The 17,335-nt window shown below is 45.1% G+C and overlaps 1 protein-coding gene across 1 annotated transcript in view; it reads right to left on the bottom strand.

Annotated features, from left to right (window-relative positions):
* TBX15 (T-box transcription factor 15) overlaps positions 1-14,237 on the bottom strand; it is an 89,377-nt gene extending 75,140 nt beyond the window's left edge. The window contains exon 1 of the mRNA XM_063394271.1: positions 13,931-14,237. Within this exon, the coding sequence (XP_063250341.1) occupies positions 13,931-14,132 (202 nt within the window). The 5' untranslated portion in view covers positions 14,133-14,237. The remainder of the gene's footprint in view (positions 1-13,930) is intronic.
* Between the last annotated feature and the right edge of the window lie 3,098 nt (positions 14,238-17,335).

The following is a 17,335-nucleotide window of genomic DNA, read 5'->3' as shown; positions in this document are numbered from 1 at the left end:
CTCCCATGGAAAAGCAAGGCATTTTTTGCTGCTCTATGCAAAAATGTGTGAAAATTGCACTGCAAAATTAAAGTAGCTTTCACTACCAAATGCATGAAACCTCTCTTGCAAAGCACAATTCTCTGATTTTTAGCCACCAAATGTAACTAGTATCTGACACTTGTTTAAAAAAAAATGTGCAAATTGGGAATGGAGAAGAATGGTAATTCTAAAATACCTAAGATGTGTTAAATGTTTAAATATAGTATTCTAGTATCCCTAGAAAAAGATTATACTACATTCCTATACAAAAAACACATCAAAAATACTAGCATTATATGGAATATATTACATATATAAAACAATAATTTAAATTATATATAATGTGTACATGTACATATTACAGATTTATCTGGAGAGGGAGAGACTTATACATGTACATGATGTGGAGAAAGTATATAGCAAGTAAAATGGGATTCAAACTCTGTCCAGTATTAAACAGTCACTTTTTCTGAGTTGGTAAGAGTAGCAGGAATGCCTCCAGTGAAAAAAAAAAATCCTTAGTTCTTAAAAAATAATCCTAGAACAAAAGCAAAAAGAAGCAGAACTACATTCACTAAAAACGAAGAATAGTAAAATATAAGTCATCATCACTGTTATGCTTTTGTTTAAATGCAGGAAATGGACAGGCTAGAGTTCTCAGTTGCTTGCAGAATTTTGCCCCAAATAAGCATCTAAAGACTCTTCTGAAGAAAAACAAACAAATATTTTATAATAACTTTTGAAATTCGTATCCTCATAAAAAAACCTGACCTTTTTTTCAGGGTAGCCAAAATGTAATTGAAGAAAATGAAAATGTTATATCTCCAGTTTGGCAAATCCCTTGTGCAAGGAACTTATTCCTCTTCTTTCCTTGTTAAATCAGGATCCATTCTGAGCCAACAATTTGAACTGGGAATCCTGATACGTTCGATTGCTCTACAAACTCTGCAAACTAAGTCTCCAGCTTCAGATTCCTCTACCCTCAAAAGGGAGAAATTAATGTTTTTTATTTCCTTGCTTGTTGTTAAGATGTTCAAGAATAAAGGGGTTTTTTCACAATATCTTAGGCAAAGAAGAAATATAGTTCAGGAACTTCTGAGGTTTTTTCCACAAAACACCCCTTTATAAATGGATATCTCACCTGTAATTCATTGTGCATTGAAAAAAACCCCTCAAAACCTCAAGACCACTCTATTTCAAAATAGTTTACTTTTATTGTTTCTTCATTCTTCATTTAGGGTTTCCTTTGCACTGAGATTTGATTTCCTATTCAAATATCATTGACCCTTCTTTCAAATTTATTATTAAATTATATCAAAATCAGACCACAAGAAAAATAATGCTAAATCCTGGTTGAAATCCCCTTATGACAGAGATATCAGGGAAGAGTTAAGAGCATTTGACCTGCCGTGCTCAAAGAGGCAATTCTGGCATATGCAATGAAGATTGCAGCTTAGTGAGTACAGGGGAAAAATTTGAGCCAACCACAGTGTAAAGAGTTGGTGTGAATGTTGTCTTATTAAAGGAGGGTGACTGACCAGCAACACCTTCAAAATATTACTCTATGTACAGCTGCAGTGGCCTGAGGCCCTGGATGTGGATTGCTGCTCTGCTGTGCTGTTAAATGTGAGCAAAGGACAGGGCTGGGCTGTCACCAGGAGTCTCCAGTCAAAGTACGTGCAACAGCCCAAGTGCTAACAATGAATCACCTCCTGCTTTAGAAACAGAGTTGGGCAAACACCCTGACTTACAGGAGAAAAGTCACGACTCAGACAGGGCAAAAATAATACAACGGTGAATGTGGAATAAAGAAAAAGGAAGCAGAAATTGGGAGGGGGGAGGAAAGAAGAGTAAAAAATGAAATGCTTAATTTTCAGGAAAAAATGCAAAAATAAATATTATATGTTTCATTAGATGACCATAATAATAAGCTTTTTCTTCCCATTTTTCTGCACAGCAAACATCATTGTAAATGGTACAGCAAATAGCAACTACCTGAGACGTAATTATTTATATTTTAATTTATGACTGTCAAGCATCCTCATGAATACTCAGTAATTCTTTCAATAGTCACAAATAAAATGATTGAGGGTCAGTTCACAAACACATATTCTCATTAAACTGCAAATAATTGCAACAAGAAACCATTGCAACTATTTATAACTCTTCATTTAAGTTTGGGGTCCTGGCCAGAATGGCATTTCAGAAAACTTCTGTTGCTGTGCAGAAAAGCTGGTCCTGCTCCCTTCCAGCCATGCCCCCAGGAGAAACACGCAAATAAACAATATAGCAAGTACAAATTTTGAGTAGAGGGGTAAGACTAAATTAACTGAAGTATTTGATTATTATAAATTGAGTTTAATTATCACCTTAACAATTAGAAATGTGCTATGAGTAACTTAATTAGCAATTAGAAATTGCCTCTAGGTATACCTGCAGAATAAATAACTACACTCACTGCAATGCTATCGAACAAAGTCTCTCTGGCACATAAAAAACTTCTGTATGCTGATAGTTTAAATATTAATGCTATAAAGCACTGAAATATATCATGCTTATATCCAATGAAAATCCATAATGTTCAGCCAATGCAACTGCACAATAAAATAGACTGAACTCCATGTATAACATCTCTTGATTATAAAAAAGGCCAAAGACCTTGAATAAACTAGCAAAAGTTTTAAACAGGATTTTAAATATTATTCTAAAAAATCCTGTGGAGCTGACTATAAGAGAAAATATTTCCTCTAGAAGAGTCTTTATAATTTTCCCTGAAATTCCTAATTTTTTTTGCTTTAAACCATGGAGAACGAAGTCTATAGGAAGAAACCCTGCTCTTTTTCATGAAAACTTCTGCTTAATTGAGAGGTCTTCCCATTCCTCTCTCTTACATATCTAAATTACACCAAAATGTTACATTTACTCATATAATGTCCTAGGTTGACTCAGAAACCATTTTGAATAGTTTATTTCATGTATAGGAACCATGCTATTGATTATTCTGGAAAAAGAATAAAAACAACACAGGAAGGTACCCAGATGCAGGGAGAAAGTCTGAAAATAGTTTCTAATTTCTTCTCATGCTGAGAGCAGCTGGTGGGTAGGAAATGAAGCCCTGAGCTGCTCCCTTTCCCACCTCATTCTCCTCTTCCTTCCCAACAGTGATCCCTCTCTCTGGTTTTCTATCAGTTTTCTGGTTTTCTACTCCTTTGCCACTATTAACTCATCTCTTCCTGCTATCCCCATCGTTTCATTCCCAGGAGGATAACGTACACCTGTCACCCAACATGAGCGCAGTGGTGACGCGGTCCATCCCCCAGTGCATTGCATCCCTTGTCCCTGTCAAGTGAGCCCCTAGAAGGATTCAGGACACCCAGTCCTCATCCAGCTAAGCTACAGCATTGTTATTCTTGATTTGCTGTATTTCTATCATTTCTCAGCCCAAGGACAAGGCAGCACCTACAGAAGCCTAAGGATTCTCCAATCCTGCGGGTGTCTGAGAGCACAGCCAGGAGCAGGGCATCCGACACTGCAACAAAACAGAGGCAAAAAATGCCCCAGACATTTTCCATTCCCCTTGGGGCTGAAACCCAAAGGCTGTAGCCATACTGGATTACTTTCTTATGTGCCCTGTGAGTGTACTCAACCCGGCCTCTTTTCATTTTTTTCTAAATCAATTACTCCAGCATTACCCTGGATAAATGATGCTCAGCACCTTAATGTAACTTGAGCAAACAGTTTGGAAATGCTCTTAATAAGACAATTCACAATCGAATCTTTCATTCTGAGAAGCAGACTGAGGTGGCTTTTTTTTATTCCTGAAGTTGCATTATAGGGCTATATTTTCACAAAACTATTAATTATCGTCCATTGCTGTAAGGGCACGCTGCTAGGCACTTCCACAGCTGCCCTCCCTTTCCCCAGCTCAGGCACAATTTCCTGAGTTATGGAGTAAACAGAATTACAGGGTACAGAGTAATCCAAGGAGTCTCTAATGGGGCAGTGTGTGCTCCCTGCCGCTCCCTCAGCACTGCAGGGACCTGCACAGCAGCGCTGTGATGTTACAGCTCATGTGGCTAACACCCCCAAGCACTGAGGTGAATAATGTGCCTGCCTTGCCACTAGGCATATGGAGACTTTGCTAGGCTTGTTTGGTGGTAAATGAAGACTTTTTCTTTTTATTTGCTCCAAAGAGCTTGGCGCAGGAAACCCCTAAATCCTACGATAATAAATCTTCTATTTATCTTTTAAAATCCAGAGCAAAATAAAAACCATTAGGCACCCAGAGTCATGGGCTGAATTCTGTATTTTCATAGCTTGCTACAATCTTCTGGCATAAAAAGATTAATCTTTATGAAGCAAAAAAATAACTTCTCAGTGTAAAAATAACAGCCTCGTTGCCTTCTATGGAGAACTGTATTTTTGTATGACACAATTAAATGGCAGGGGCACTTAGAAATTGCAAAGACAGGCACAATCCAGAAACCTGCATCTGATCCAGCCTGATTGTTTTCACACTATCAGGCATTTTCACTAAACCTGAAGAGGAAATATGGTCCAGCTATAGCATAAAATGATCATTCAGGTATTAACCTCACTGTCACAATTATTTAACTCCAACAGACTGATAGAATATTGAAGCAGAAGAAAAAGGAATCCCCCAGAATATCCCAATCCCGACTGTTATGCTGAGGAGGAGCCTACTTTCTGGCTGTTTAGGGTATCTCAGAGCAGAAATCAAGGGAGAGGTCAAGATCTCCATGGTAATTACACATTCTTAACACCACTGAAAATAAGGTCACAGAAGTTGCACCCTTGAAAATCAGCACCATATAGTCCTTTGAAGTGCAGATACTTGGCATGTCAAAGAACCAGGCCCTCCTTTAGCACTGCTTTAGCACAGCCTTCATGCTAGGATACGTTAATTAAAAATTTAGCATTGCCAGTCCTAATTCTTGCATGGTATTTAATTACAAGTTAAGGCGGCAGCAGAGTCCAGCACAACCTGGAGGTTGAAGTTTGCTTTTAAAAAAGCCAGTGGGAGTGTTTCTATTAAGTCTGAGGGGGTATCAGGAAATACTCAACATGTCTTCTTCCACGATTTTTTCACCCTGGTGAGAAAGGCTGCTTAACGCACAATTAAAATTCATTTGCATTTTTTCTGTGACAAGTGAAAAGCTGACAGAGGGTGCTGACAGGGCAGAACTGGGATAATTACTTCATCAAAGAAAATGATTCTTGTAAAAGTCATTAAATGTGTTTACAATAACACCTATGAACATTTAATAACTGACCTTTCAACAGAATCCTCAGAGCAGGATTGAGGAAAATCCAGTATAGTGATTAGGTACAAAATAAAAAAATCTATCCATGAATCTCCGTCTATTCCCAAGCGTCCTTCTTCCTCACTAAACTCAGACTTGCAGAACTGATCTACAGGCATTTCAAGGGTAAACCAAGAAGAACCTATTTTTAAAGCCTCCCTAACCCTACACATCATATGCACCATACATTTCGAAATGTTATAACATGCTCTCATTGGAATTATTTTCTCTGCATAGGCATCCACACAGACGCTGGTATCATAAGAAAGCAGCACTTCTGATATCTTACTAAGGGATATTGCTATTACCAGTGCAGCTTCTTAAGAAGGCTGTGATGCACGGTTCTTCCCTCTTACTAAAAGCAAAGACACTTCAATGTCTTCAATTTTCTCCTTGGTTTGGGGGGAAATTTCTGATTCAGGGAGTTCTCTATTTCCTGCAGCTCCTAAAAGCTGAAGCTCGGGTTTGTTAATTCATTGGTCATGGAAAAATGTCAGCGTTAGCCAAGAGTGCATCCAGCCCCTGAGTGAAGTCAAAGAACTGTAAGTCATTCATAACTATTCTGTGTGCCCTGGCCCACTGATTTTAAAACAATTTTTGCTGTGGCTGCATTCATATAAATGTGCTGATTATTAATATGATTTGTGTCAGCTTTTAACCAGTTGGTTAAGTACTCTTTAGAAACTCTAAATTGGTTCTTTCAAAGATGGTTTGCAATAATTTCTTCCCAAGCTCCTTTCCAAGAGCTACACATATGAACATAGTTGGAAATGTCCATTTAACAATACTGGAAGATTTCTTTCCCAAAAAGCAAAAGCCTTGAGAAGAATGAACAGGTGCAGTGACGTGAAGCCATCCACTATGACAGGAACTGAGCTCTATCACACAAGAGTTTAGCTGAACTTCTTTTTAATATATATATATATATATATATAATTAAACAAAAAAATCCAGCTTAGAGGAAATGAAAACTTCATTAAATCATGCAGAATTTGCCAAAGAGTTTTGACTTTTAGAAAAAGAAAAAATGGGAAGCAGTTTTGAGTGTCCAAATTCTTGATTTGAGTATTATATAAATAAAAATGCCTTGTTCTTTATTTGCTAGTTCCTTCTATGATCTATTTTACAACCACTTTTTAATTAATTGAAACAAGGAGGCTTGGGATCTATTTCTAAAATGGTTGCACAACTTAAAAACATTAGGTAGTTTGATGATACAAAAATAAATACTTAAAGACTGGCCAAACCCTAAGTTTTCTTGATTCTCCATAAAATAAATTTTTTAAAAAAACTTTTACTAAGTTAAATCTAAGAAAATCCTCACTGTCTTCACTTTTATTTCTGCTGAGTCCCAAAATGAAAATCCTCCTCTGACTTCCTCCATTGCTGTGAATCAGTATGTGCTGGCCTAAGCCCCTCGCTAGGTGAATCCTTCCCTGGAGCAGCTGAGAGGCTGCATTTGCAAACACACAGCAAACAGTGGCCAGCCCACTGTCACAGGGCTCTGACTCAGACAGTCCTTTCACCATCTTCATAATACTCTCACATCAATAGCCCACTTAAGCAAAGGGTATATGAAAATATTACTGTAAATATTATTGTAACAAGTGCTTTTATCACTTCTGGGATTGATTTACTGATTCATTGTTTTCTGACCTTGAAGAATATGCAATTAAAAAATGCCCTCAGGATGCAAATTGCTACTAGAATTTCAATTGGCTCTCATTTCTTCTCAGTTTCAAAAATCCTCAATCTCCTTTCAAAGATATTTCAATTTAATTTTACCATACCACTACGTTATCTCTCCCCAGAACTTCTCACCAGAGCACACTACAGCTTTTAACAAAGGAAATGCAATGGGGTTGCATTTTGAGACAGCAGATGTTTCACAGTTGTAAAGGTTGCAACTGTAACCTATTTTCAATGATATCAGAAATAAGCAGCAGAAAGCTAAACCTTTGGGGGTTTTTTCCCCCTCTGTAAAAAATAACGTTTCAGCATTGCTGCACGGCACTCTCTATCCTAGGAAACTGTAATTAGAGTAAAAAGCTAAAGAAGCAAAATCTTTCACTGTCCTGCTACGCAGAGCTGCTCTGGACAGGATTAGGAACTGGAGAACTGGGAAGATCTCACTTGCCTGCATTTTCCTTACACCCAGGTGCCCACTGCTGCTCTTCCCAAAGGAGCCACACAGCTCCCAGGCTGACAGACACAGCCCATACCTGTGTATACCCACAGTGCCTTTTCTATCAGGATTTAAACAGAAGGTAACATGCCATTACTGCCAAGTAATTGCACTATTTAAGAAGAAGTCAGACAACTAAGGGTTAGCACAAAATCCTGTAACTCCATCAACAGATACTAGCACACTCAAGCTCTCTGGGAAACTCTGTCGATCTCTGAACATTGCCAGGTTTAGAAAATTTAAGTTCCTTTCACTGAATTTGATTTTACGTCACCAGTGTAAGCTACATATCTCAATATGGACACTTGGGGGGATTTAAATCACACCTGAACAGATTTTACTGATTTTACAAAAAGGACAATGTAAATGCCATCTGATTCTGTCTCAATATATTCAGGATTTTTTCAATACTCTCAGACTGGTTTTAATGCATTATTTAACTATTGTAACTTTATTAATCTAGCTCAGAAGGCAAGCAAAAGAAACGTTGGGAAAAAAAATAAATTTTGGTCTTTGAAAACCTAAGACTGCAAGCAAAGACTCATTCTGGAATCCAACGGATTACAATAGGAACAGTGATCTGTGTGAAGTGACTCAAATGGCACCGACTGTTATAAAACAATGTAAATGCTCTTTTCTCAATGCAGCGCTCTTGGAAGGCATCTTTAAACTTTTCCATCTGAAAAAAGCATCAGTTTTCCTTAAAGAGAGATACGGATAAAGCAGGACACTTCTGCCTGGAGGAGAGGCTAGCTGGGCTGATATTTGATATAAGTGCTTAGTCCCAAATGGGAGGAGGGAGAAGTGATTGATGGTTCGTAAGGAATTACTTGACTTTTGCTTGTAACAGAAGCTTTTTGGATTCTCCCAAAGTTCTTGTCGAAAACAAGGAACATCTTTTGAAACAGCAGCTTTCCCCTTACCAGCAGATGGAATAAACCTGTGTAAAAAATGCTGCATATTTAAAATATAAAAGAAAGGAAGATATTGATTGACACACTGCCCTTTTTCTAATGCTCTGCTGTTCTTTAAGGTTCGCCTCTATTTTTCTGTTACTTGCCCTCTTAATACAGTGTGAGTAATTCACCTCTCTGCAGGAGGAGTTTCACAAACCCAGCATCAGGAGTTCCCCAATTCAGTAAGATGCATATTACCACAGGAACAACACCTTCTCGCTCTGTGTCTCCTGGGGCTGCAAGGTCAGAGTTGTATGAACTTGACTAAGACAACCCCTTCCCGAGCCCCCACAGGGCTCGACTCTCCTGGCTCTCGTCTGGACAACTCCATCTGCCTCCTGCAATTGTCTCCTCTGGGAAAGAAGAGAGCATTAGTTCTGCTGCTGGGGTATGGGGGGAACAGAGGTATTAGGAGGGGCAGATTTTCGCGTTTCCTTCCATCATGTACACAAGGGAGCAACGGATCTGAGCTCCGTATCCCGTCTTACAGAGACAAACTGATGGTCCAACAGGTGGAATGAATTCATACAATCCCAGTCACACACAAATTCATTAGAAAGACTTCTCATCAATAAAGCCCAGTCCCAAGGCAAAGGCAAAGCTGACACTCTCTCTTACATCTCGTTGTCACAGAGCACTGCTCATCTACGAGCCTCATGCAAAGGACGACAAAAAGGACAAGATATGCCAATGTGCTCTACCTCGGGAAAGAGACGAAAAAAATTGCCCTGCCAGCTCTTGAAATCCTAGCCCCATCCACCGAGCACTCAAACAAAAGCTGAAATCAGAAATCGAATTGAGTGGTTCCCTCTTCACGGGTTTAACAGCCACTGCTCAAAGAACGGACTCCATCAATATAAGCATTCAGAAGCAAGGGTATTAAAAAAAATAATAATAAAAAAAAGAAGTAGAAGGGTCAATCGCATTTTCTCCTGCTCTTAAAATCTCTTTACCTCTCCGGAGGGTGGGCGGGCTGCGTGGCTCCCGCACACCCGCCGGCGGAAGGGTTTGCTCGTGGGCAAGGAGGAGCAGGAACCCCACGGCGGGGCAAGGTTGGGATGGACATGGCTGCAGCCTCCCGGGAGACACAGGAGAACAACGCCGCGCTAAAAGAACTGAAGGGTTTACTCTCGTCAGCCACTGAAGGCTTTGTCAGACTCCTGGGTCTGAATCTTACAGATAAGCATACGTAATAAACACATTGTGGGTCTTAAAATATGTGCCGTGTTTTTTCTGTTTTTTCTCTCTTTGCAGATGCTCGCAGTAGTTCGTCAGCGTAGACTCAGATAAACACAAGGAAACGAATAATTAAACTCTGAAAAATGTCTTGTGGGGTTTTTGTTGTTGTTGTTGTTGTTTGTTTGTTTAATTTGATTTTTTGGGGATTGGTTTTTTGTTTTGTATGGTTTCGGGGTTTTTTTAATTGGTAGGTGCACTTTTAATATATGCGAAAAATACCAATGGGATGGATGTGTGATACAAAGACTGCACTGGCAGTAAAATTGACAAAATCGCTTGTGTGTTTCTTTGCGAGGAAAAGAACGGTCCCGAAGCCGAAAAAGTCCATCTATTTAGCGGCCGCACCGTTTTATTCTGCCTCTGAAGCGCCTGCGTTCGTTTCGCCTGTAAGAGACCCCGACCGCCTGAAGGAGCAGCCGTACTTTTGTGAAAGCAAACGCGTCCACGGAGACACGTTCCACCCACCCTCTCCAAAAATTCAAATAAGCCTTAAACTTTCGACGAGGAAAGGAGCGCGCTCGGCTCTGTCTCGGTGTGTCCCTGTGCCCTCGGGGTGGCGAAGGGACGGGCGGGCGAATGCCACCGCCGCAAACGACGGTCAACAATGTGCACGTCGAGGGAGGCGACGCCTGGGGCCCCCGTGACCTTTCCGCTGCTCAGGTTAAATCTATAAATACCCAGAAGACATCCGAGCCCATTGTTTTGCTGCCCTCTGAAACCGAACCTGCCGAGGGGACGGAGGGGTGTCCCGCCACCCTCTTCCTCCTCCTTTGGCCTGTCGGCGGCCAGACCTGAGTGCCGGGGGAGGATGCGGGCGGCGGAGCAGCGGCGGAGGCTTCCCGGAGCCCCGGGCGAGCTCTGCCCGCCCCGGCCCGGCCGCGGCCCCACGGGCGGGGTGGGGGAGAGAAGGTGAGAGCCGCTGTAATCCGGAATTCCTTCTCACAACTTCGTGGTTGAACCCGCACATGATTAAAATCCAGATTTATCCCCCTTTTAAATGAGTCTCGTAAAAAAAAAAGGCACATTAACTCTGGCGACAAAATTCGTGGCTGAGACATAAATAACTCAGATGCTTGGAAGATGTTTTTTACAAACCTGGGGGATTTATCCGCTTGCTTTTCTCACCTTTGCCCACGCCACAGCCCGACCCGGCACCTCCCAGCCTGCCACCTCGCTTCTCCCAGGAGGATGCGGCCCCGGAGGGAGGGGAGGGCTCTCGGGGAGACTCCGTCTCGCCAATATCGTCACCGAAGGGTTTGGGCACGGCTGTAAGATGGCACGTAAGGCGTCAGAGATTCCGCCAAAATGGGGAGAAAGGTATCGCTGCCTCCCAGGCACTTCCGAGGGCTGCACGTCCAGCAGAGATCCGCACGGACGCGCGGAGGGAAGCGGGGCCGCCCCGCCGCCTCCTCCCCTCACCCCTGCCGGAGGACGCGCCCCGAGCTTGGGAGAGAAATCCTCATACCCTCCTGCCCGCAAAAGCTCTGGGAAAAGGGGAGCGAAGCCTTATTCTACTCGTGGCCGCGTTTAGCTCCCCCGCTGAACGGTTCTCAGACCCTCCCGCGCTGAAATGCAGGCAATTTAGGCGAAAAAAAATCGATAAATGGGGCTAGACCGATTTAAGTTATCCCACGAAAATCAAGATACAATTTCCCAGCACGTACTGAACGATTTGCGGCCACTCCGCAAGCACCCCGTACCGCCAGCAGAAAGAACAGCCCGTCGCTACTCGGGGGCAGCGGCTTTGAGTGTTGAACCTTTGGGACGCTATAAAAATTCCCTTTTCTAATTTTTTTTTCTATATCGCTGGAGATTTGGCAAGTCTAAAATACGTTAGGTGTAAAGTTTGTTCTTAATTAGGTCTTGTAAAGATGGAATTTGGTGGTCATTATAGAGCCGCTAATCAATTTTCACCCAGCAGCAAAAGCACACCGCGGAGGAATTAGGTTTAATGAAGTGACTGTGCAAATTACAGTCGCGGACTTTATTTAAAGTCTATCAACCTCCTAAAAATGATTTCTCAAACTGTTCTTGATTTCCTTTGCTTTATGAAAAACATCACGTTTACTTTCTGAGGTTTCAGACATTAGCAGCCATTCTCTCCCGCTCTCTAATCTGGCGCACGGAGAGTTTTCCAATTTTCCAATTGGAATTCACGGAGAAATGGGCAAATTAAACTTTTAGACCGTGCAAAAATATATCCCATTGCGGCTAAAAATTTATAAGACACGGTTCTTTAAAAAAAAAGAAAAAAAAAGAAAAAGAAAAAGTTTTTTTTAAAAAGAAAACTGATGCACATATACGCTCTGTTATTAGCAAGCGGATTTTTGTCTTCGTTTGTGTATTCATTCTTTTGAACAGAGAAGCCTCTGAAATCGTAGGCTATTTTTTGACTGGTTGATCGCTGCTGTCCCCTCACCTTTACGTCCGTCCCTCCGCTGTGAGAGACGACCCTGGCAGCAGATTTTACCTACTTCTCCTTAGGATCCGCACCGGGAAAGGCTGCTGCTGTTAAAAGCAAATTGAAATGCGGTTCCTTGAGGGCGTAGAGGGGCGAGGTCTTCATGGTCTTTAGCTCCCTTCAAAAACACTTTAAATATCTTTTTCTTTACAGCAAATATTTTTGATACTTCGAGCTAATTTTTTTTCTCGTCCCCCCCTCCCCCTTTTTTTATTTTTGTTTTGTTATGTTGGTTTTTTTGTTTTTTTGGTTTTTTTTTTTTTTTTTTTTTTTTACTCTGAGTTTTGGGCAGCTTACGATTTATTGATAGCTCCGGGAACGTCACGCAAAATAAATAAAAACAAATTTTAAAAGGTTTTTGCTGTTCCAAGTGCAGCGGAACGGACTTGGCAGGAGCGGAGGATATTTCTGCCCTTTTTCTTACGGGCTGCGCAAAGAAATCGTTTGACCTTTTTGCCCCATCCGAACATTAAAAGCAAAGAGAAATCACCTAAAATTCGCTTTCTCCCCACACTATAGCTGTGAGAGCGGGGCCGCTCCCTCCGTCCCTTGCAGAGGTCCTGGGGAGGGGCCGTGGGGACGGAGAAGGGCCTGGGACAGCTCGGGGAGCGAGGCCCGGCGCGTTTTCCCCTCGGGATGGCCGCGGATCCGCGGCTGCGCTTGCGGAACCGTCGCTTTAGGCCGGAGAGAAACGGCCGGGGGACAAGAGGAGACCGAGGCTTGAGCCAAAGGGTAGCTGCGAGCTACTGGATCCCACTTAAATAAAAATGAAAGGACGAGAGTTTAAAATTAAAAGTACGGACACCAGGAGGGAAGTGTTGTGCTCCCTGTCCCCTAACCCCGTCCCGCCGGCCTTGGGGCCGCGGGCCCGGCGCTGCTCCTTACGCCGCGGCTCCCGGGAGGAGCCAGGCTCGGGAGCGGGGCTGGGCTGCTCGCAGTGCCCCTTTCCCGCTGAGGTCCTTTTCCCTGCCCGGAGTGTTTTCCCTCCGCAGAGGGTGGGTTCCTCTCCGCGTCCCCCCGCGCCTCCACCGCGGCTTGTGCGCTCCGTGCCGGGTCCGATCCCGGGAGAAGGATCCCGAGCTGAGGGGTATACAGCGGATTCCCACCGCCCCGAGGAGCCGACGACCCTCGCCCCGGAGCAGCGGTGCTCCCGGATGCCCATATCCTCCTCCTACACCGAAACCTCCGCTTAGGAGGCACTGTCTCCGCGGGGAGGACACGGGCGGTGGCCAGTGACTCGGAAAAGAGAAGAGGGGCACATCTCGCACCCCGCTCCTTTGCCCCCGACCCACCCGGCAACTCCACGATCGGGGCTTGGGAAACTCTGGGGCAAAACGAAACGCGTGTCCCGAGACACCCGGGAAGGACTATCGCGACCGACAGGCACGGAGGGAGTGGAAGGAGGGAGGAATAAAAAGGAAGCAGAGGGGACACGCCGTCCCTCGCGGGAGACCATGAAGTTATGTGGGGCGGGGGGGGGAAAGAGACACAGACACAGAGTAAGAGAAAGTCCCCGTAAAATGAAAGAAAAAGAAAAAGGGAAAAAAACAAAACAAAACCCCACACGCAGAAACAACAACAACAAAGAAATCTCCGCGAAATTCCCGCTTCTTTTTTTCTGTACTCCCAGTCTCGTATGCTTTCCGGGAAGCGCTGCCAGGCAAGCAGCTCCCGGCAGGACTCAGGGCGAGAGGCTGGGAGGGAGCGGGCGGGGGGGTCCCGAAGAGAAAGGAGTCGCACTAACCGGGATTGAGGTCCAGGCACTGAGTCGGGTCTTCATTGTCCCCCAGCTGGCCATTGGGGCTGAGGCTTTCCATGGACAAATCCAGCCCCTTGTCCTCCCAGTCTCGCAGTTTCCTCTTTTTATTTGTCCCGATCAAGGCTTCTACTGAGAAAGCGTGTGCTCGGGAGCTGAGGGCCACCGCCGATCTTCGCCTCTCACTCATCTTATCCCCCAGCCCAGACCCTTGGGCAGAGGAGCGACCAGTGGCTGGGAGCACAGCTCGGGGACCAGAGGCAGAGCCTCTTGCTTCTTTCTCCCCCCCCCCACCCCTCCCCAGCTGCACCCCCAGAAGAACCAGCCCTCAGTCTCCTAAAGGCTCTACATGAGGCTGCAGATACTCCGCAGGCAGAGCCAGGAGGGTGTGCTCAGCTCAGGTCCCAGCACTTGCTCAGAGGGGCTGCAGGCTGGATTTCTTTTTTTTTTTTTTTTTTTCTTCTCCCCTTTCCTTCTGTCTCTCTCTGATTGATCCAAACTTCTGGGATTCTTTTTTTTTTTTTTTTTTTCGCCAAGAGTTAGGCAGGCTGCGTGCGCCTGTCAAGGAAAAAAAAAAAAAAAAAAAAAAAAAAGGAGGGGGGGAGGAAAATGTCCCCGGCCAATAGGAGGGAGAGCTCGGGAGAGACCCAAAAGCTGCGACCCAATAGGGAGGAGAGGGAGACTCGGGCTTGAGGGAGAGGAATTTTGGCCATCTGAGTCCTGGAACACCGGCCGGGAGAATTAACTGTTTGAAGAACGGGGAGCCAGTAGGAAACCCATAACTCTGAACACAGAGAGGTAACAAGTCCCGCACTTCTCTCCGCCGCACCCGGGTTTCCCAAACGCTGCTGCTGGCTAATCCCCACGCAGAGTACCCGAGAGGTGCTTTGCCACCCAGCGGTGCCGGATGACGGGCTGTTTTTAAAACTTCATCTATGCCATGTATTACTTGCCCTTGCCGGCGGAATCGGTGTTTGGCAGAAGCAGAAGCAACGTCTCGAGGGGGTTGAAATTTCACTTCAAAACGATGCGTGTCCGTGGAGCGGCGGGGCTGTGCGGGCGGCGCGGGCTGGCTGGGAGACCCAGATACCCCCGGGCATGGGCAGCGCCTTCTCTTTGGAAAGGGTTTTTTATCTAAATAAAAATTTATTCCCCCCCTCCCGCTTCTTTCTGTCACTCTAGCTACAGCGAAAACAAAGCCGCTAGGTATACATCCCGGCTGGTTGCCTGGATGATATTCAGCATTTTATTTCTGCTCTCTTGTTCATTCTGACCTGACATCCTCCGGCTGAGGCGGGCCCGCAGCTGCTCCCACGCCCCTCGGTCACGCGTGGCGCGGGGGGGGGTTGGGGCTCGCAATGAAAAGCAGCAAGGGCTGCTTTTCAAAAGGTGACAGAATCGTGTGTTTTCATCAGCTGCTGGGACCCCGGAAAAATAGGTGAAGTCAAGCGAAGCACCATACACGGAAAATACAGCGGGGAAAGCCGCGGGGGGTTAGTTCGATACAAGTTCATAATAAAATATAAATAATTATAAAGTACGAGAGGGGATTAGCCTGGACCGAGCCCCGGTGGAAAAGCGGTGGAAGAGGAGACAGACAATTTTTTAGGAAGGGATTATTTTTTTTGTCCGCTGTTTCTCAGCTGCTCCCCGAAGGTGCAGAGCTGCTTAGGGCAGGGTTTTCATATACGATTTTTTTCTGTGGGGCTGGAAAGTGAAAGGGGGTGTGGGAGTGTGGGGGGAAGAGACACTTCCTTTTGCTCCCAGAGCGAAGCCATGGTGCCCATGTCAGCGTGGTACGGCGGAGCCCTTCAGCCCTCTCTCCCTGGCCTAAAGCACAGACTGACAACAACCCGAGGTTCACACGCACGGAAACGGAATTCAGATGAAAAATGGGAACGAACCCATTTCTTCGGCAAATCCCGGAAAAGCTAAACCCTGTTATCTGGGCCAAGGAGCAGGTTTTGTAGGTCTCCATCACCCGCCCTACACCCCTCATCCTCCTCCCCGTCGCTTCTTTCCCCTCCCCTCCAGTACACCTCCTTGACAGGTCACTCTCTGGGGCCCAGCCACAGGCACAGCGGCGCTGCCACACGGGAGGTCGCGTATTCCCCATGCGGGCACTGCCCGCTCCCCGGCTCCGGGAAAGCCGTGCCGGGCAGGGGGAGCAACAAGAAGGGAGCGACCGAGGCAGGGGCTTGGAGGAAGCCGACAGCGGGAGCGGGGACTCGGAGGAGGGCACATGTGTTTCCAGCGGGTCCCCCGGCTGTGTGTCTTTTCCCAGGCGAAGGAATGTTAAAAAAAAAAAGAAAGAAAGAAAGAAAGAAAGAAAGAAAGAAAGAAAGAAAGAAAGAAAGAAAGAAAGAAAGAAAGAAAGAAAGAAAGAAAGAAAGAAAGAAAGAAAGAAAGAAAGAAAGAAAGAAAGAAAGAAAGAAAGAAAGAAAGAAAGAAAGAAAGAAAGAAAGAAAGAAAGAAAGAAAGAAAGAAAGAAAGAAAGAAAGAAAGAAAGAAAGAAAGAAAGAAAGAAAGAAAGAAAGAAAGAAAGAAAGAAAGAAAGAAAGAAAGAAAATCAAACCCAAAACCCCCACAAAAATCAACTTCCAAAAAATCCCCTCAAAAACCTCACCAAAATAATTCTTTTCCCTCTTTCCGAAAGCCTCGGAAACACTTGTCTGGGAGGCAGACACCGAGGAAAGCTTCTAAAGAAGCTGGAGAGAGATTTTAGCAAAAGAGCCCAAGAAAACAGTAGATTATTTATGGCTTTTTTTTTTTTTTTTTTTTTTTTTTTTTTTTTTTTTGAAAAGAAATGGTGCTGGAAAGGCAGGGAGATTTAAGCGAATTTTGGGAACTGATGTAAGAACTCAGAAACCCGTTTTTCAGAGCACTAGGTGTGATTTTACTGGTGGACAGGGTGACGCAGCCCCGACCCGACCCCTTTTGGGTCTCTTACCTTGGGGCTCTCTCCTGTACCACCCGAGGTCTGCGAGCTGCGTCCGAGCACTCCGCGCCCGGCTCTGGCAGCCGAGCACAGCCTCTGCAGCAGCGACAAGAAACACAACGCAGTTTCTAAGCCAATACGTCCCCTAAGTGTCAGACCCCAGAGAGCAGACCCTTTTGCCAGGGGCGGGAGAGCAGCTCCCCGCGGTCCCGGACACCGCTCGCGGGACGGCGGGGATTCACGGCCCCGACGAGTGCTCCTCTCCCTCCGTTCCGGCCCTTCCCTGGTGCCCGGGAGGTTTGGGACAGCTGGCCCTGCCCGTGCCCGTCCGCGCCGGGCGGTGCAGAAGCGGTAACACAAAGGCACCGCTGCTCCGCCGTGAGAGCGGAGAGGGAGAGAGGGCAGACCCTGCAGCGACCTTGCGGCCCCACTGGATGTGCCGGGGAAAGGGGAGG

This window comes from Prinia subflava, chromosome 3 (assembly GCF_021018805.1).
Source record: "Prinia subflava isolate CZ2003 ecotype Zambia chromosome 3, Cam_Psub_1.2, whole genome shotgun sequence".
NCBI lineage: Eukaryota > Metazoa > Chordata > Aves > Passeriformes > Cisticolidae > Prinia > Prinia subflava.
This window is presented reverse-complemented; position numbering and strand designations above follow the sequence as displayed.